The 21,064-nt window shown below is 36.9% G+C and overlaps 1 protein-coding gene across 1 annotated transcript in view; it reads left to right on the forward strand.

The window, feature by feature from the left end:
• RYR2 (ryanodine receptor 2) overlaps window positions 1-21,064 on the forward strand; it is an 830,352-nt gene that overhangs the window by 277,055 nt on the left and 532,233 nt on the right. The window contains exon 3 of the mRNA XM_027531123.1: window positions 16,953-17,057. Coding sequence (XP_027386924.1) covers window positions 16,953-17,057 — 105 coding nt within the window. The remainder of the gene's footprint in view (window positions 1-16,952; window positions 17,058-21,064) is intronic.

Consider the following 21,064-nt stretch of genomic DNA (forward strand, 5'->3'; position numbering starts at 1 on the left):
ATGTATATATGTATTTGTGTATATATATATATATATTTCACATCTTTCTCCATTTACCGTTTACTCATTGATAGACACTTAGATTGTTCCCTTATCTTGGCTATTTTAAAAAATGTTGCAGTGAACATAGGACTGCAGAAATCTCTTTGAAGATTTTAGATCTGTATCCAGAAGTAGAATTAATGGATCATATGGTAGATTTATTTTTAATTTTTCTTTATACTGTTTTCCATAGTAGTTATACCAATTTAAGTTCCTACAAGAGTGTTAAAGTGTTTCCTTTCCTCTGTGTCCAGCTGAGTGCTTGTTATTTCTTATCTTATTTTTTATAATAACCATTTTAACCGGTGTGAGGTAATATCTCATTGTGGTTTTGATTTGCATTTTCCTGATAATTAGTGAGGTAGAACACATTTTCTTATACCTGTTGACCATTTGTTTGTGTTCTTTGGGAAAATGTCTGTTCACTCTATCTGCCAGTTTTTAAACCAGGTTGTTTGCTATTGAGTTCTATACATTCATTTTACATTTTGGGTATTTATTCCTTGCCAGAGATACGATTTACCTTTTCATTTTGTTGGTGTTTTTATTTACTGTGTAGAAGCTTTTTGCTTTGATGTAGCACCACTTATTTAGTTGTTGCCTTTGCTTTTGGTGTCAAATTAAAAAAAAAAAATATTGCCAAGGTTAATGTCAAGGAGCCCCCCTGCCCCCATAGTCTTCTAGAAGTATTACACCTTCAGGTCTTACCTCCAGGTCTTTAAATGGTCTTGAGTTGATTTTTTTTTTCATTTTATTTATTTTTTTCCTCTTTTTTTAAAATTAATTAATTAATTTATTTTACTTTACAATATTGAATTGGTTTTGTCATACATTGACTTGAATCCGCCATGAGTGTACATGTGTTCCCCATCCTGAACTCCCCTTCCACATCCCTCCCCATCCCATCCCTCTGGGTCATCCCAGTGCCCCCGAGCACCCTGTATCATGCATCAAACCTGGACTGGCAATTCGTTTCACATATGATCTTTTACATGTTTCAATGCCATTCTCCCATATCATCCTGCCCTCGCCCTCTCCCACAGAGTCCAAAAGACTGTTCAATACATCTGTGTCTCTTTTGCTGTCTCGTATACAGGGTTATCGTTACCATCTTTCTTTCTAAATTCCATATATATGCGTTAGTATACTGTATTGGTGTTTTTCTTTCTGACTTACTTCACTCTGTATAATAGGCTCCAGTTTCGTCCACCTCATTAGAACTGAGTTGAGTTTTATGTGTGGTGAGTAAAATAGTGGTTCAGTTTCATTCTTTTACACGTGACCATACAATTTTCTTAGTACGACTTATTGAAGAGGTTATCCTTTCCCTATTTTGTATTCTTGGCTTCAGTGCTGTAGATGAATTGACTACATGTGCATGGATTTATTTCTGGATTTCTGTAATGTTTTATTGGTCTATGTGTCTTTTTCATGTTTTGATTACTATAACTTTGTAATGTACTTTAAATTTAGGAAGCATGAAGCCTTCAGCTTTCTTCTTTTTCAGGATAACCTTGGCTATTTGAGACCTTTTGTGGTTACATATAAGCTTTAGGATTGTTTGTTCTATTTGTATGAAAAATGGATGAATTTTGACAGTGCTTGTATTGAACCTGGAGATTGCTTTAGGTAGTGTAAGTATTTTTATAAGATACTTCTTCCAATCTTTGAGCCTAGAATATCTTTCTCTTTATTAGAAGAGTTTTGATGTGCATTTTAGGGTTTTTGATGTATAATATTAGGTCTTCTGCTTATAGAAAGAGTTTTGCTTTTTCTTTTCAGCTTGAGTGCCTTTTATTTTTCTTTCCTTCTTGCTTTGGTTAGGACTTTCAGTATTATTATGAATGAAAGTGGTGAGAGTGGACATTCTTGTAAGGCAACTGTGGTAGCAATAAATTCTCCATCATTTTTTATCTTGGAATGTCTTCATTTTAATTAATGTGTGAAAAATTGTTTAGCTCTATATTGAATTTTGGGTTGACAACTATTTTCTTTCAATTCTTTGAATAAGTCATCAACTGCCATCTGTTCTTTCTTGATTCAAATGAGAAGTCAGCAATTAATCATATTGTGATGAGTAATTTTTTGTCTTGCTGCTTTAAATATTTCCTTTTTGTTTTTCTCTTTGACTTTCAGCAGTATGAATGTTTTTCATTAAATTTTGGCAGCTTTTGGCTTTTATTTATTCAAATATATTTTCTTTTCTTTTATTTCTTTCCTATTCTTCTGGGAATCCATTACATTTACATTGATATTATTCCATAGGGTTTTGAGGCTTAATTGTTTTTTCCCACTGTATACTTCCAATTGAATAATTTTTGTTGAATGATCTTTAAGTTCACTGAAGTTCACTTTTTCCTTTTATTTTAAATCTGATGCTGGACCCCTCTAATATATTTGTCATTTAAGTTATTATACTCAAATATAGAATTTCCATTTATTCCTATTTGTATAATTAATATGTCTTTATTGAACATTTCTATTCATTGATTCATTATTATCATACTTTATTTCTTTAAACATTTTTTTTTTCTTTCAGTTCTTTAAATATGTTACTGCTTAGTCGCTAAGTTGTGTCCAACTCTTTGTGACTCCTTGGACTGTAGTCCACCAGGCGAGAATACTGGAGTGGGTTGTCATTTTCTTCTCCAGACTTTAAATATATTTATGTTTAAAGTTTTCTTTGAAGTCTTTATCTGCTAACTCCAGCATCTGGGGACACTCACTGACCACTTCTCTTGAATATTTTTTCTCTCAGTAAGTATAGGTATACTTTTGCCTACATTTTTAAAAGAAATTATGAGAATTTCTCCTTACAGCTGAGTGAGGATGATTTTAAAAATGTAGCTTATAAATCTTTTTATCTTTCCCAATTTGATCCTTGAACATAGAAAGTGTCAGTAGAAAGTGTCATAAGTCAGCTTTCATACATCATATACACAGCTGCTGTAGTTATCATTCTTAAATTATTATTTGTGTTACCAGTAGCCCACTTCTGGTCTAAATTATGTGCCGGGGGGAATGGAATTTTTGATTACTCAAATTGTATTGGTATCCTTTTATCTTAAGCTACATGTTTGTAAATTACATGGATTAATAGGACTCTTGAGTATGTCCAGATCACCTAACATTATTTCAGGTTAGGTATCACAAACACAGCTGAAGTATCTACTTGTTTTTTAACTGTACTATATACCTCTCTCTTGTCAAGATTTTTCAATCAGAAAGTATTACATCACCCGTTGACATAATGCCTCATATCTTCAGGCAACAAAGGAATAATCCCTTTATCCAGATATACCCACAGGGCATCACCTAAGGAGGATCACTATTTTATTTATTTATTTTTTTTTCTAATTTTATTTTATTTTTAAACTTTACATAATTGTATTAGTTTTGCCAAATATCAAAATGAATCCGCCACAGGTATACATGTGTTCCCCATCCTGAACCCTCCTCCCTCCTCCCTCCCCATACCATCCCTCTGGGCTATCCCAGTGCACTAGCCCCAAGCATCCAGTATCGTGCATCGAACCTGGACTGGCAACTCGTTTCATACATGATATTATACATGTTTCAATGCCATTCTCCCAAATCTTCCCACCCTCTCCCTCTCCCACAGAGTCCATAAGACTGTTCTATACATCAGTGTCTCTTTTGCTGTCTCATACACCGGGTTATTGTTATCATCTTTCTAAATTCCATATATATGCGTTAGTAAACTGTATTTATGTTTTTCCTTCTGGCTTACTTCACTCTGTATAATAGGCTCCAGTTTCATCCACCTCATTAGAACTGATTCAAATGTATTCTTTTTAATGGCTGAGTAATACTCCATTGTGTATATGTACCACTGCTTTCTTATCCATTCATCTGCTGATGGACATCTAGGTTGCTTCCATGTCCTGGCTATTATAAACAGTGCTGCGATGAACATTGGGGTACACGTGTCTCTTTTGATTCTGGTTTCCTCAGTGTGTATGCCCAGCAGTGGGATTGCTGGATCATAAGGCAGTTCTATTTCCAGTTTTTTAAGGAATCTCCACACTGTTCTCCATAGTGGCTGTACTAGTTTGCATTCCCACCAACAGTGTAAGAGGGTTCCCTTTTCTCCACACCCTCTCCAGCATTTATTATTTGTAGACTTTTGGATCGCAGCCATTCTGACTAGTGTGAAATGGTACCTCATAGTGGTTTTGATTTGCATTTCTCTGATAATGAGTGATGTTGAGCATCTTTTCATGTGTTTGTTAGCCATCTGTATGTCTTCTTTGGAGAAATGTCTATTTAGTTCTTTGGCCCATTTTTTGATTGGGTCGTTTATTTTTCTGGAGTTGAGGTGTAGGAGTTGCTTTTATATTTTTGAGATTAGTTGTTTGTCGGTTGCTTCATTTGGTATTATTTTCTCCCATTCTGAAGGCTGTCTTTTCACCTTGCTGATAGTTTCCTTTGATGTGCAGAACCTTTTAAGGTTAATTAGGTCCCATTTGTTTATTTTTGCTTTTATTTCCAATATTCTGGGAGGTGGGTCATAGAGGATCCTGCTGTGAGGTATGTCAGAGAGTGTTTTGCCTATGTTCTCCTCTAGGAGTTTTATAGTTTCTGGTCTTATGTTTAGATCTTTAATCCATTTTGAGTTTATTTTTGTGTATGGTGTTAGAAAGTGTTCTAGTTTCATTCTTTTACAAGTGGTTGACCAGATTTCCCAGCACCACTTGTTAAAGAGATTGTCTTTACTCCATTGTATATTCTTGCCTCCTTTGTCAAAGATAAGGTGTCCATATGTGCATGGATTTATCTCTGGGCTTTCTATTTTATTCCATTGATCAATATTTCTGTCTCTGTGCCAGTACCATACTGTCTTGATAACTGTGGCTTTGTAGTAGAGCCTGAAGTCAGGTCGGTTGATTCCTCCAGTTCCATTCTTCTTTCTCAAGATCGCTTTGGCTATTTGAGGTTTTTTGTATTTCCATACAAATTGTGAAATTATTTGTTCTAGCTCTGTGAAGAATACTGTTGGTAGCTTGATAGGGATTGCATTGAATATATAAATTGCTTTGGGTAGTATACTCATTTTCACTATATTGATTCTTCCAATCCATGAACATGGTATATTTCTCCATCTATTAGTGTCCTCTTTGATTTCTTTCACCAGTGTTTTATAGTTTTCTATATATAGGTCTTTAGCTTCTTTTTAGATATATTCCTAAGTATTTTATTCTGTCCGTTGCAATGGTGAATGGAATTGTTTCCTTAATTTCTCTTTCTGTTTTCTCATTATTAGTGTATAGGAATGCAAGGGATTTCTGTGTGTTGATTTTATATTCTGCAACTTTACTATAGTCATTGATTATTTCTAGTAATTTTCTGGTGGAATCTTTAGTTTAATGCCTTACACTTTTGCTTTTGCTAGTACTTTCCCAAGAAGCTCATACTGGCTAATGAACTTAGGAACTGTCCCTTAAGCCAAAGTCTTAGAGTTTGGGGGTATTTGTGGCTTTAATTCTGTGTGTGGGTTCTTCTAGGGTGTTTGCACTGTTATATTGAGGTTTGATTTATCGATAATAAAACTGTTACGACAAATGTACAGGAAAACAAAATGAAAAAAAAAAACTGGTAATTAGGGTACCTTGACGGGGACAATGTGATATATGGGTTTTGGGCTAAGGAAATATGCCTCTTAATAGTTTCTAGTTTAAATCAAGTCATTTAATTTTCTGAGTCACCATTTACTCAATTCCGAAGTGATAGTAATACTTGTAGAGTTTTGATGAGATTTAGGACTTAGCACACAGAGGGCACTTGACAAGTTATATATAGCCGTTATTATTTACATAATTGTGTCTACATGGCTATTTCCTACATTCTTAAAGCTATGTAGAAAATCCGTGCAAGTGGAGTTCCTGGTAGGAATTCCGAGGCATTGACTGTCTCCATCTGAGTCTGCTTGGAGTTTCGGTTTTGAGATTTCGAGTGATATTACTGACATGATTCCAGTTTAATTTGTTCAGACTGATGCTGAGTAATTAAGTTAGCCCTTGCCATTTTAAATTAATTTAGATGAAATTATCCAGCACACTTTCACAGAATGAGATGCCTGCAAAGAGTGAGATGGCTGTATGGTTATGCCTGAATAAATTTGCACTGTATTACATTGTTAATTAAATTTGAAGACATCATCTCATCACCTGCATAACTTGATGTGGAAGCCATGATTATTGTTTTCACTTCCCACCCTCCTTTGGATTTTTTTAGTGCTCTAGCTAAATTAGAACCTGTTGATTGCCCTTAGCCACAAGGTAGTGTGAGTTGTTCCCTATTCTTTAAGCAGATTTTGAGATAAGGCGGTATGGATTTTGTGACAGAGGTCGTATGTCAGATGATTAGGTTGGCCAGGTTACAGTAAAAATTATTTTTTTCCCAAATATTTCAGGAAATGAGCTAATGAATAGGTTCTACCCAAATCTCTCTCTCTCTTTTTTTTTTTTTTTGCAAATCTCCACAGGAACATCTCTATGGATCATTGGAAATTCTCGGTGGGGGAATCTGCCAAGTTTGATCATTGTTTGTGGCACACTGGGTTCTTGCAGGGAGCAAGGCTGAGATGTCACAGACTCTGATATCTGACAAATACTTAGGACATATGTTATTTCTGCCATAATTATTTTTGTATACTCTGCCAATTATTTATTGTATACATGTGTAATAAACATGTATGTATTTTGCTAATTCTTTAAAAAAGACTCGAATAGACTGAAACATTGCTCCAAAGTAATCTGTGGGTACTTCCACTGATTGATTTGTTTTTGTGGTTTCTTTATTCATCCATTTATTTAGCTGGTTACTCAGCTCTAAACTCTGAATTTAATGGTGAAGCTCCATAGCTTTTTAACATCAGATTTCTCAAATTTGAGCCCAACTTCATGGAACATCATTGACATATATGACTGGAAGTTATGTGCTTTACATGTAAATTAGATAAGTGGGCCATTATCTAGAGTGTGGAGAGTTAGTTTATTAAGTTTTTATTGAGCTTGTGACAGATATAGGGTTGACTTATCAGTGTTTGAAAGCAGGAGGCCATATCCAATGAATCATTAGTAGCACATGTGAATTTTAATAGACTCTTGCATATCATTTTGAGGCTTAATTCATAGCAGAAGTATTTCCTCAGTTTCTCTTTGAATGTCTTGCTTTCAAAATGCCTTATATGTGGTTCTCACCAACAGTGACTTCTACTTAAGATACATGTGAACAGCAGTGATAAGAGAACAGACTGTATGATTTCAATACCCTCAGACCATGAAATTTTTGCATCCTGTTTTATATCTCTGGTTATAGTTCCAGTGTCTCCTGGTTTGTAGTCTATGGGAACTTAGAATTTATATCCTGCTGTTGTGTGAAAATTATATAAATCTTAATTGTGCTGAATAGGTTCATAGTGCTTTTCAGGTCTATTATATCCTTCTACTTTTTTGTCTATTCATTCTATTAATTTTTGAGGGTTTAATATTGAAACTCCAAAAATCTTAATTTATCTATTAAAAAAAAATTGTAATATATAGTAAAACTATATGTAACTTTGTTCTGTATTTTCCAAATCTCCTGAAAATGTGTTATCATACTTCCATAATTTAAAAAATAAAAAGATACATGTGAACATGATTGACCTAATACAACATTCCTGTTACAATATACAAAAGAAGTCATGCAGGGTAGAATGTCAAACTAGGATATCTCTAGATTTGCACTGTCATATTTGAGTCAGCTGCATGTTAAAATAATTAGAAAAATAAGGTAGACTGACATATCTACTTAATATTATGTTTAATAAGATTATATTACAAAAGATGTATGCCAAGGAGAAAATATGAACACTGAGCAAATCATATGGACCCCTATTAATTCACTAGGGAGTTTCATAGTTAACTGCTAAATTTGCAGGCTGTGACTCTTTATCCTGGTGGTGTACTGTCAGTTAACCTGCTTTACCTGCTAATAGAGCCTTTCCCCTGTGGACCAGTGTTCTTAACAATGCCACTTAGAATGACTTGAGCTTTTCTGAAGGGATCCAAAGCCTTGAGACCTGTGGAAACCCAGACATATTAGTTTTATCTCTTACTGTCACATTTAACCTTGTCTTTGAAAAAGCTGATCTCAGAAAGAATTTATCCTGTGATTGAAACAGGGTACATATATCCTTCTTTAAGGAAATCTTCTGTTAATGTTTGGTGCAAAATGATGAAGAGAAAAAGAATATGACAAGGAAAACTGCCCAGAACTATGGACTCCTATGGAATGTGTGAACGTCTGGTGATATTCACTTTGCTAGTCTGGGGAAATGTTGTGATTAGAATTTTGAAAACATAAAGCAAAAAATGTGAACTAAGATTTTCCTTATATCCAATTTGATATTTCTTTTCTACAGTATTCCATGTATTAATAAGTCAGTGGAATACAGCACCACAATTATATTGGAATTGTGGGATATGTAAACATTTTAGAGGATATTTTGCCCCATATGGTGGATGTAATTTTGCTTGGTTCTTGTCTTCAGATAGCAACTTAAACAAGAGCAATGACAACTCTGTTTTTTAGAGAAATTTGATATCTCCATAGTTCGTGGACAAGTTGGCCTCAGTGGTTATTGTGTCTTGCCAAAGGCCACTCAGCAGATGGGTGGCTGAGAAAAAACAAACCTGCGTCAACTTCAGACCATCTGTTCCACTCCAGAGAACACCGTCTTCACATTTCTTGGTAGAAGATCAACTTTTGTCTTAATTTATATCTCTGTGTTTCTGAGTTTCCATTGTGAGATACATTTTTAATTAGGCTGAGAAAATGATTTTATCGACATTTTTCTGTTTGCAGTGCATTGATTTTCTTATTTGCTTCAGAACTGTTCTTTGAAGCATAGTTGAGTATATTGCCACTTAGGGATGGGGAAACTCAGGCTGATTTACCTAGAGTCCTTTGCCTGGTTATGCATTGAGTCAGAATCCCATGTTCTTTGGTATGGTGCCCTGCCTGTTTCCTTATGCTATTAAACTATCAAAATTTAATACCTCATTAATTTTCAAAATACATTTTGATATATCTCTGTATTACTCTGAAGGTTATTTGGTGCATGACTTCAGTTAATTGTGTGACACAGAAAGGTAAATTTGCTTGTTTTCATATTAGAATCCTAAGATTATGAAAAAAAACAAAAACCCAAAGTACAGATCTGCCATTAGGGCTGTAACTACTGTGTCCCTGTCTAGACATTTGCATAATTTTCCAGAAAGAGGTAAAATCATAGTTTGAGGTCAACTCATCTAACATTGAGCACTTTCTTTTGTAAGTCACTGTTTTAGGCTGGTGGTGCAGGGTGGGAGGGTGAAGATCCAAGTTGAATAACAATGTTGCATGGTATTAAACTTGAACCAGTCTTTGATCCAGTCTTCAGGAGGAATATGGTTTATCTAGATTCTTTAGGGGTCATGAAGAATGAAGTAAATAGAGATCTATTAACAGTGATCTTCAATACATATTAGTAAGTTAAAATATGTAATTGACATAAAGTGAGCCCATTAATGGGTAAAGCCAGTCTTTGTTTTCCAGTTGCTCAGTCGTGTCTTGACTGTTTGCAACCCCGTGGACTGCAGCAGTCCAGGCTTCTCTCCTGGAGTTTGCTCAAACTCATGTCCATTGAGTCAGTGATGCCATCCAACCATCTCATCCTTTCTCATCCCCCTCTCCTGCCTTCAGTCTTCCCATCATCAAGGTCTTTTCTAGTGAGTTGACTCTTCACATCAGGTAGCCCAAGTACTGGAAATTCAGCATCAGTCCTTCGAATGAATATTCAGGGTTGATTTCCTTTAGGATTGACTGGTTTGATCTCCTTGCTGCCCAAGAAAATTCTCAAGAGTCTTATACAGCACCACAGTTCGAAAGCATCAATTCTTTGGCACTCAGCCTTCCTTATGGCCCAACTATCTCATCCATACATGATTACGGGAAAAACCATAGCTGTGACCAGACAGACTTCTGTTGGCAAAGTAATATCTCTACTTTTTAATTTGCTCTCTAGATTTGTCATTGCTTTTCTTAAAGGGAGCAAGCATCTTTTAATTTCATGGCTGCAGTCACCATCCACATTGATTTTGGAGCCCAATAAAATAAAGTGTGTCACTGTTTGCATTGTTTCCCCATCCATTTGCCATGAAGTGATGGGACCAAATGCCATGATCTTCATTTTTTGAATGCTGAATTTTAAGCCAACTTTTTTCAATCTCCTCTTTCATCTTCTTCATGAGACTGTTTAATTCCTCTCTGCTTTCTGCCATAAGAGTGGTGTCATCTGCCTGTCTAAATTTATTGATATTTCTCCCTATAATCTTGATTCCAGCTGTGCTTCATCCAGCTTGGCATTTCACATGATGTCCTCTGCATATAAGTTACATAAGCATGGTACATGCTTATTGATGTACAATATACAGCCTTGACGTACTCTTTTCCCAACTTGGAACCAGTCCATTGTTCCATGTCTGGTTCTAACTGTTGTTTCTTGACCTGCATACGGGTTTCACAGGAAGCACAAAGGTGATCTGATAGTCCCATCTCTTTAAGAATTTTATTTTTTTAAAAAACATTGTTTATTTGGCTGCATCAGTTACTAGTTTCTAAGTTACACCATATGGGATCTTTGTTGCATTATAAGGGAGCTTTCTTGTGGTGCATGAACTCTAGTTAGGGCATGTGGGCTGTTAAGTTGTAGCATGTGGTCTCAGAGTTTTGGTCTTGGCTCAGTTGCTCCACAACATGTGGGATCTTCGATCCCCAACCAGGAATCGAACCTGTACCTCCTGTACTGCAAGGCAGATTCTCAACAATGGGGCACTGAGAAAGTCCCCTATCTATATACTTCTATGTGAACATGCATTTTTATGTAAATGTGTAGAAAAAGGCTTGGAAAGATAAACACCCAAAACCTCAACCGATTCCTATGTAGGAGGGAGTTTATGAACAATTAGGTTTGGAAAGAGATAATTAAAAAAAAAAAATCAGTATTTGAATTTTCACCAAAAATGCTTTTATATTTGATTTTATTGTTTTCCATTGATGGATCCCTGGAGCTGTATATTCACACTAAGGAAGAAAATATAAGCAAAGGAATCAACATCTTTAAATGGAGTGGTTTGTTAGTATGCAATTTTTACATGGTGATAACAAGAGAGGTAGTCTGTAGTGGCCTGTGCTCAGTTGCTTTGGTCATGTCCAACTCTCTGAGACTCTGTGAACTGTATCCTGCCAGGTTCCTTTGACCATGGGGTTCTCCAAGCAAGAATACTAGAGTGGGTTGCCATTCTCTTCTCCAGGAGATCTTCCTGACCCAGGGATAGAACCTGTGTTTCCTGTGTCTGCTGCATTGCAGGCAGATTCTTTACCTGCTGAGCTACCTGGGAAGCCCCCTACAGTGGCTTATTTAGTCCCAAATTATTGCTTACAGTTAAGTCAAGGCAGTGACATGTTTCAATAGGCTTGTAAATGAGTTAGGCAGATATATATCCATGGATGCCAGATGGTTTGATGTATACATCAGTTAAAAACCGAATTGATTTTACATTCACTCTCCAGTGCCAACAAAGCCAGATGCTCTGTTGTGGTTATTCTTGGAAATTGTTTTTGTCCCGTAAGATCATGTCGTATTTGTCAGGTGGAGGAGAATGGGGACCAGTTTGTGTTTTAAAAAGAATAAAAGGTACACAGCCATGCTGCTTGCTTGTTTGTTACTTTTGCCAAAGAACTCCTATCCTGATTAAATTGATCTTGTCTCTATATGAAAAGCATTATGAACCTACTGTCTGCCTGCTTTGGGTTCTGGGCAGCCTAGATCGACATTAAGACAGACTGAAGTATATACTTTTCTCTGGTTTAATTTTGTATGACAAATAAGTGTAATGCTTAAGAGGCAGGTAGGTGTACAGATTGAGTGGTAGTTCTCTTTCATGTTCCCATGCGGTCTGTTTTGAAGCACCTAGAAGGTAAAGCATATATTGCATAAGGATTTATTTTATGATTTGGGAGCATACTCATTGAAAGGGCAAGTAAAGTTCTTTAAAACTGAAGTTCTAAAAATTAATTTTCACAGTAATTAGACTTGAGGGGAAAAAAAAAAAAAAACTAAAGAAAAGATGGTGACTTGCAAATGCTTGTGAATTGAAGTTCCCAGTACAGATATATTGACTGTTTTACTTTATCTCTTATGCTTAATGTTAGGAGTCATTTTGATTTGGGGCCATTTCGTTGGTGTTTAATTCATGGATGAGACCGTTTATTTTCCTCTGACAACTTCATTTTGGGGAAGTGGTAAAAGGTCTTAATATAAATGCTTTCAGTTCAGTTCAGTTCATTCACTCAGTCGTGTCCAACTCTTTGCGACCCCATGAATCGCAGCACACCAGGCCTCCCTGTCCATCATCAACTCCTGGAGTTCACTCAAACTCACATCCATCGAGTCAGTGATGCCATCCAGCCATCTCATCCTCTGTCATCCCCTTCTCCTCCTGCCCCCAATCCCTCCCAGCATCAGAGTCTTTTCCAAGGAGTCAACTCTTCGCATGAGGTGGCCAAAGTACTGGAGTTTCAGCTTCAGCATCAGTCCTTCCAAAGAAATCCCAGGGCTGATCTCCTTCAGAATGGACTGGTTGGATCTCCTTGCAGTCCAAGGGACTCTCAAGAGTCTTCAACACCGCAGTTCAAAAGCATCCATTCTTCGGTGCTCAGCCTTCTTCACAGTCCAACTCTCACATCCATACATGACCACTGGAAAAACCATAGCCTTGACTAGACGAACCTTTGTTGGCAAAGTAATGTCTCTGCTTTTGAACATGCCATCTAGGTTGGTCATAACTTTCCTTCTAAGGAGTAAGCGTCTTTTAATTTCATGGCTGATAGTATGATTTAAAAAATTCAGGGTTATTTGAAGAAATATACATCTAAATGAAGGAATATTTTTAGTAGTTTACTTTAAAAAGTATACAAGTTTTGGTAATGATTCTTTTGCCTAAAACAACCAGACCATTTTTCTTCAGAGCAAAAGAAACAGATAACAGTGCAAAGCTCTCATTTGTATTGTTCAAGATTTTCCTGTAAGGGGTAAACATTTTTTGTTTCTACACTGCTCAGCCTTTCTGTTACCCTTGTGTGTTTTGTGGGGAGTTGTGGGCGGCGGGGAGGCGGCGGGGGAGAGAGAGGGAGAGAGGGAGAGAAAGATAGCTCGGAAGCAAGAAAAGCCTAGAGTTTGTGTGAGAGAACTTCCTTTGCTGATTATCTGTTCATTTATTCCTGTTAACTCTCGCTATCTGTTATGAGCATGCCAGTCTAAAAATATGAATTTGGTTGGCAGGATTATTTCATTTCAAATTCATGTGGTTTTCAAGTTTCTTTAAAATAAATGTAAGATATTTCAGTGATTCATACTTTAACATTTTGATTAAAGTGAAACAGGAAACAATTTAAATATACCCAATATGTAAACTCTTCAATATGACCAGAAAGTGCCTTTTCTTGAAAATACCGGAACACTTTAGGTGTTATGAACAGGTGCATAGTTAATACTTTGTGTTTTCAAACACTGTTTCTCTAAAGTAGAGTTCACTTAAGAACCAATTTTAAGAAATGAGTGGTGCTTCATAAACGCCATAAATGGGGAGAAATGACAGTATGCAAAACTAATGACAATAGCTCACTTATTTTGTGTCTTGTTATGGTGTTAACACTACGATAAGGTCTTTGCTTAGATCATCTCATTTATTTTTTCACAGCATCTCTATGAGGATGATATAATTACTATCCCATTTCTCAGGGAAGGAAAGTAAAGATTATAAAAGTTAAGAGCTCTTAAGTAGTAAGGCCTAGATTTTAGCTTTGGTTGTCTGTTTATAGAATCCAGTCTTTTAACTATTATACTGATGCTAAAGTAATTCATGAATATGTGTCTGAAATCAGTTCAGTGGTATGTTGGCAATGGCTCTTACAGATTTCTGAGAGCTGATTATTACATATTTAGTGTGAGCTGATTAGTAAACTTTGATACTTTGAAATCAGCCATCATTGGAGTATTTACACCACAGTATTTTATTTATACCACCGCAAATCAAGACTTTTTTTTTTTGAGACACTAGTTCACCCGCACACCATTTCTTAACATAGTTCTCTATCAGTGCTATTTGTCAAAATGTAACTTCCAAACTCTCAGAGTTTAAGTGGATATGAATGGAATAAACAATCAGTTTTTTCCAGTAGCATTTGTTTTAGTGTGATAAATTGTTATTAATATAGTTATAACTGAGAATATTAAATTTAAAAGACCTTATCCTGAATTTCAGAGTGGTAGAGAGTCTGTTTCCTAGCTTCCAGTCTTTCATCTGAGGATTTTTGGAAAGCCCTTGTCTAGCTGACTGCTGTCAATGGAAATAATCAGTAAACAGTCCATAATAGAAGTAGATAAGAGTTGTAGTTGAGTCACACTGAGGACTATAGCTTGGAAGCCATAGATTCAAGGAGCATCTGAACTGTCTTCTGCTAGACTACAAAGTAGGAGAGGCTTATATAGGCAAAACCCACAGAGTTACATAAGTTTGTCAGTTATAATTGGATTGGCAGAAGGTAAGGATGCATGTTAAACCAGGATTGGTTAAGGGCTGAAATGGTTGAATAGTTACATGAGGAGACCATGACTCTGTAAAGGTGCAGCTGGCAGCTACTAATAGATCTTGTTTTGACCATGACTGGTGGCATCCTGAATCTGATACCGTTCAGAAAATTCAGGTCCTCCGTAATACAGGAATGTGTCTAAAACCACATCCACAGTGGCCAACTAGCCCCATTTTGAATGCCTGAACCACAGTTTTATATCTTCCCAGAACAAAAGACGAACACCAAATATGATGACAGGGGATACACCCCTTCTAGGTTTCTAAAGAGAATGATTAGCTCAAACGTAGCAAATCAGCGTGAACCTTGGTGTCTGGGCCCCAAAGCTCATCACTGAAGGAGTACTAGCATTAGGAATGTAGGAAGTGGGGACATTTATCTCTGTCTTCCAAATGGACATTTATCCTTATCTAAGCAATCTGGTAAATGCAGTTTTTAAAAATGGTTAAAGCAGATGTACAATGCCTGTTTGGTAGACCATAAGACAAGCTGTTCTGGTTAAAATAAAGTGCAAGACAAATGTTGTATAAACCAGAATGACTTCCCCATACCTCAGTAAGGAAAACTTCTTTCAATTACTGTGGAGTATAAAAGCAGTGGCTGCACCCAGATTTGAGAGATTCTTTTGACTACCAGCCGAGATAGTCTGAGGAGAAATGAAAGAAAGTTGGGCTGGAAGGGAGGCGCACAGAAACATGTGATAAAGGGTAGAGGAATTCAGAAAAGTTTATTCAAAAACAAAACATGGGTGCCAAGAAGGCTTGTGGGGTATGAGGAAACCTAGTGATTATGTTTCTTTTTCCATAAAATAATTTAAACTCCTAGAACCCTAGTACTTAATCTTTCCTTGAAACCTGAAAGCATCATTCTCTGCTGATAAGGATATTTTTATTGGTAGTGATTCAATTTAATAAATACTTCAACACTAAATTGTAATATTGTAATATTGAGGCACTGAATCAGGTTATCAATTTATCCTCCTAATATTCTTTTTAGGAAGACATATTCTTGCTTGTGTTTTGTGTTTAGCGTATTTATAATGTTCTTCTGTTAAGAAAATGCTAGCTTGAACATCTTAATTGAACAGCTGCATTGCCTACTGGATCCTGCTTCTCTAAAACAAAGGTGTGCATGGTTGATAACATATTTGTTCCTGATTGGGATAGTACTGTCTAACTTGGCAGTCACTTCCCACCCTGTTTCATTTGTCTCCTTGGTAGTTACTTTTTGGGATTTTCAGAATTTATGGGGTTATTACTTGATTGAAGTGGAAGTTTATGGAAGGACATAGAAAAAAAGGATTGACCAAATAAAGCAATACAGACACACCAAATAAAAGTCAAACTATTGCATACAAAGTTAGAAGCTAGATATGATATCCAACTTGAGTAAGACAGGGTAATTGTGGATAAAAACAAGCCTATGTAAATGAATATTTTATACCAATTCATTTTTATATTTGCTCGTTGGAAGGACTGATGCTAAAGCTGAAACTCCAATACTTTGGCCACCTAATGCGAAGAGCTGACTCATTGGAAAAGACTCTGATGCTGGGAGGGATTGGGGGCAGGAGGAGAAGGGGACGACAGAGGATGAGATGGCTGGATGGCATCACTGACTCAATGGACGTGAGTCTGAGTGAACTCCGGGAGTTGGTGATGGACAGGGAGGCCTGGTGTGCTGCAATTCATGGGGTCGTGAAGAGTTGGACACGACTGAGCGACTGAACTGAACTGAACTGAACTTCACTACTGAGTGAAGTCCTTTTAGTTTTTATCAACAAGCTACTTGATAAATTAGAAATGAATGCTTGAGAGTCAGAGAAATCTGGCTTTTTGGTCCCAGCTTGAAAAATCTAGTAATAGTGACTTGGAAAAGTAACATAACTTCTCTAGTTTCTTATCCACCCAGTAATGTTATTGTAGATGACCATGAGTGTTATTGATAAAGCTTTGAGTGCAGTGCCTAATTAGAGTAGGCACTCAGTAAATGGTAGCTGTAGTTATCCACTAGTTAAAACACGGTTTAAGTGTGAGTGGTGTAGAGAGTATATTTGGATGATTTGGGAGCTCATGTCAGAGAACTTACAAGTATTCTCTCTTTCTGTGAAAGAAGCTGAAGTATCACAAGGTAAGTTTGGGTCTGGATGACTGAAGGTGATGGTGATGATGATGGTGATGATGATGGTGGCTTTCCCTCTTTCCGCACAGAATGTCCCTCCAGACCTCTCCATCTGCACCTTCGTGCTGGAGCAGTCCTTGTCTGTCCGGGCCCTGCAGGAGATGTTGGCTAACACTGTGGAAAAGTCTGAAGGGGCAAGTACTTAATTTATGTAGGCTGGCAGTATTTTAAAGAACTCAGCTATTATATAAATGATTTCTTCACAGGTTTTGGAGATGTTCTTTTGACTGAAATAAGTCAATGCTGTTTAGTTCTGATTTTCTTAAGTTTGCCTTTCTGCTTTATCCAGGATATCTGGTGATGTTTTAAATAACTTAAAAAACAAAACAAAACAAACCCATCCATAGGGTAATCTGTGTCCTTGAACCTCATGCTTATTTCAGTAGTTAAAGCAGAATCTCTTTCTTTGAGCATTTCTTACATTTTCAGAGCTGTTATTTTGACTCTTTCAATTAATTGCTTTATGCATGGCTGTCATTAATCTTTATTTCATTCTCAAATGCCTCTAACCACGTGACTATGTTCTAAGCTTCTTTATGGCAAGTAAAATTTCATGGCACTCATATATTTGAAGTAACGAAATTATGGTGTTACAGCTTTAATCAGTTGTAATTTTGCAAATAGCTAATCATTTTCTTCTGAAAATTGAGATTTTTATTCTGTCGCCAAATGCAGACATTTTTCTTTGAAAGCTTATTTGGTAATTTAAATTATGTTCCATTCTATGTTGAGTGATTCTGGGCTACGACCCATTCTTAGCTAATTCATTAAATTTTAGAGTTAAGCAGGAGGGTGTTGGTCAAATTTTTGTTTCCTATGTATGTGTTTGCTTGTTGCTATAATTACTGCAGTATATATTTTAATAAACTATACTATTTCCAGGAATGAACTGAACATATTTATTTGCGATTATTGGTCCATGTGTTGCTGTTTTTGTTGTTAATCATTGCTGTGGTTTGGATAAGTAGAGAGATTAAAAAATGATAATAAACCATTTAACAGAAAATGAATGATAAATTCTGATGTGATATATTTTCATTAGCCTTGTAGTTTTTAAAATTTTAGTATCACACAGGTTAGGACTTTAACTGCCTTGTGCATTAATTTTAAATTAATTTAAAATTTTAATACTATATCACATGTATGTATATATGGAAGAGATACTTTAGTGATTTTTTTTGATATTAGAGTAACAGCTTATTTTTTAAAAGATCCAACTATGTTATGCATATTTAATTTCTCAAGTACATTTTTGGTTACAACAGTTTGAAATTACAGTATTAAACTATATGAAGTTTAAAAAATTGTTTTTCTTTATATTAATGCAGTGCTTTTGGAGTAGGGTTGAATTAAAGCCTTTCTCAATTCAACTAGTTTTCTTTCTACCTGGATAACCAACCCCTCTTGGGTTTTAAACCTCACTGAGGCATGCTGCTGCTGCTGCTAAGTTGCTTCAGTCGTGTCCAACTCTGTGTGACCCCATAGATGGCAGCCTACCAGGCTCCCCTGTCCCTGGGATTCTCCAGGCAAGAACACTGGAGTGGGTTGCCATTTCCTTCTCCAATGCATGATAGTGAAAAGTGGAAGTGAAGCCTCTCAGTCGTGTCCGACTCTCAGCGACCCCATGGACTGCAGCCTACCAGGCTCCTCCGATCATGGGATTTTCCGGGCAAGAGTACTGGAGTGGGGTGCCATTGCCTTCTCCACTCACTGAGGCATATCTGCTTTGAAATTCCAATCTGTCTTTATGAAGGAAAATTCTTTTCCTTTTTCATGAGCATCTAGAAAAGCATGTATTGTCATTTCACTTATCTTTGTAGATACCAACTTATGATTAAATTACCATAAAATTTTCAGGTTGCTAAGCTGCTTTTTCTAAATTTAAACTCTTGATAAGAGGTTTTATCTCCCCAGAATCTGGGGAATGGATTAGGCAAGCTCTCAAATTATCTGTGTATATAGAACGTGTTGAAAATACTATTTTTTGACTTATTGAAGATACTCATTAATTAGAATTTCTGCCCCTCAAATATATTTATTTAGCTTAATTTTGAGTTGTTCTCCTCTAGAAAGCTTCTGTCAGAGATAACATGATAATTTATGTGATATGTGGAAAATCATTTATAAAGCCCCGTGTAGCTACCATTAGACATTCATTCTTAAATGAAAATTGAGAAAAAACAGCTTCAGAAAAGGAAAATATTTCATTGAGCCAAATCTCACTTTCACACTAGGAAGAACCACTGTCCAGTGACTCAGAAGATATTATATTTGGGGGAAAGAAAATGCTTTCTTAGACTATAGGAGAGTTTTGATTGTACCTGGGAGTGATGTTCAGGCTACCCAGATGGTGCTACTGGTAAAGAACCTGCCTGCCAATGCAGGAGATGTAAGAGTGATATTCAAAATATTTCATAACTAGTTTGGCACAAGCATCAATTATTCAGAGTGGAACTCAGCCAGAATGCTTGAGTCAAGGTTCTGGCAAGATTTGGGGGTTAGTCTGAGCAATTTGGGGGTATTCTGGAGGAGTCATGGGCTGGTCAGAATTAGGGAACAATGGCACCCCACTCCAGTACTCTTGCCTGGAAAATCCCATGGACGGAGGAGCCTGGTAGACTGCAGACCATGGGGTCGCTAGGAGTCGGACACGACTGTGTAACTTTCAAGTAGACAACCTGAGCGACTTCACTTTCACTTTTCACTTTCATGCATTGGAGAAGGAAATGGCAACCCACTCCAGTGTTCTTGCCTGGAGAATCCCAGGGACGGGGGAGCCTGGTGGGCTGCCGTCTCTGGGGTTGCACAGAGTCGGACACGACTGAAGCGACTTAGCAGCAGCAGCAGCAGCAGGGACTTGGGGCTGAGGTTATTCACTAGGAGAGCTAGTTTGCCACCTAACAACCATCTTCATCATAATGGTGAAAACAGCGAAAGATCGTATCTGATTACATGTCATCAGTGGATGCTGCTGGCACTTGTAGGAGTCAAGTCTTTGGACTCCATAGGTATCCATACCCTCTTTACTAGCCCCTCATGTGTCTTCTTTAAACTCATGGGAATCAGTAGCAAATACTTTTGGCAAACAAACTGTCATTTCTAACAATAAGTTATATGCAGTAGATTTGCTTATAAAGAAAGATCCACTTTGTCTTGGATGAAGTATGTCAGCAAGGAGATGCTAATTTTCTTGAAATCATTTCTTTTTTGTGATATGTTTATTTTTTAATTTTTTGAGCATCTGCTTTATTTTTTTAATTGGAATGTGGTTGCTTTCCAGTGTTGTGCGAGTTTCTGCTGTACAACAATATGAATCAGCTCTAGGTATACATATGTGCCCTCCTTGAGCCTCCCTCACACTTCCCTGTGCCCACCGCACCCTCAGCCTACCCCTCTACGTCTCATGGAACTCCCTGTGCTATACAGCAGCTATCTGTTTTACACATGGTAGTGTTGGCACCCCACTCCAGTACTCTTGCCTGGAAAATCCCATGGATGGAGGAGCCTGGAAGGCTGCAGTCCATGGGGTCTCTGAGGGTCGGACACGACTGAGCGACTTCACTTTCACTTTTCACTTTCCTGCATTGGAGAAGGAAATGGCAACCCACTCCAGTGTTCTTGCCTGGAGAATCCCAGGGACGGGGGAGCCTGGTGGGCTGCTGTCTATGGGGTCGCACAGAGTCGGACATGACTGAAGTGACTTAGCAGTAGCAGTGTATGTATGTCAGTGCTAGAAATTGTTTCTCTCCCTACACGTTAAAGAGTGTATCATAAAGAATCTTGTGTATTACTTAATTCCCCCACTCTCTTATGATCAACTTTAAGCAGCCTTGTTTTTTTTAAAAAAAATTCTAAACTTCCTTATGTAATTCAATGCTGTTAATAATACTGATACTATTTATTATCCACATAGCAATACAAACACACTTGATGATAATGAAAAAAAACTTCACTTAGAACCATGCCTTTTCTTTTTTGTGGTTAAGCACCATTTGCCTTGTATTCTTAGGTCCCACCAAGTAAATGCTTGGTTTTTATAAAGTTGCAGGAAATTTAATGGGAAATCCCCAACATCATTTGTGTCAAACACATCATGAAGGTTATTGATAACAAAAACAGATGTGTAAGATGAAACAGGAAA

Source organism: Bos indicus x Bos taurus, chromosome 28 (assembly GCF_003369695.1).
Source record: "Bos indicus x Bos taurus breed Angus x Brahman F1 hybrid chromosome 28, Bos_hybrid_MaternalHap_v2.0, whole genome shotgun sequence".
NCBI classification, from domain to species: domain Eukaryota; kingdom Metazoa; phylum Chordata; class Mammalia; order Artiodactyla; family Bovidae; genus Bos; species Bos indicus x Bos taurus.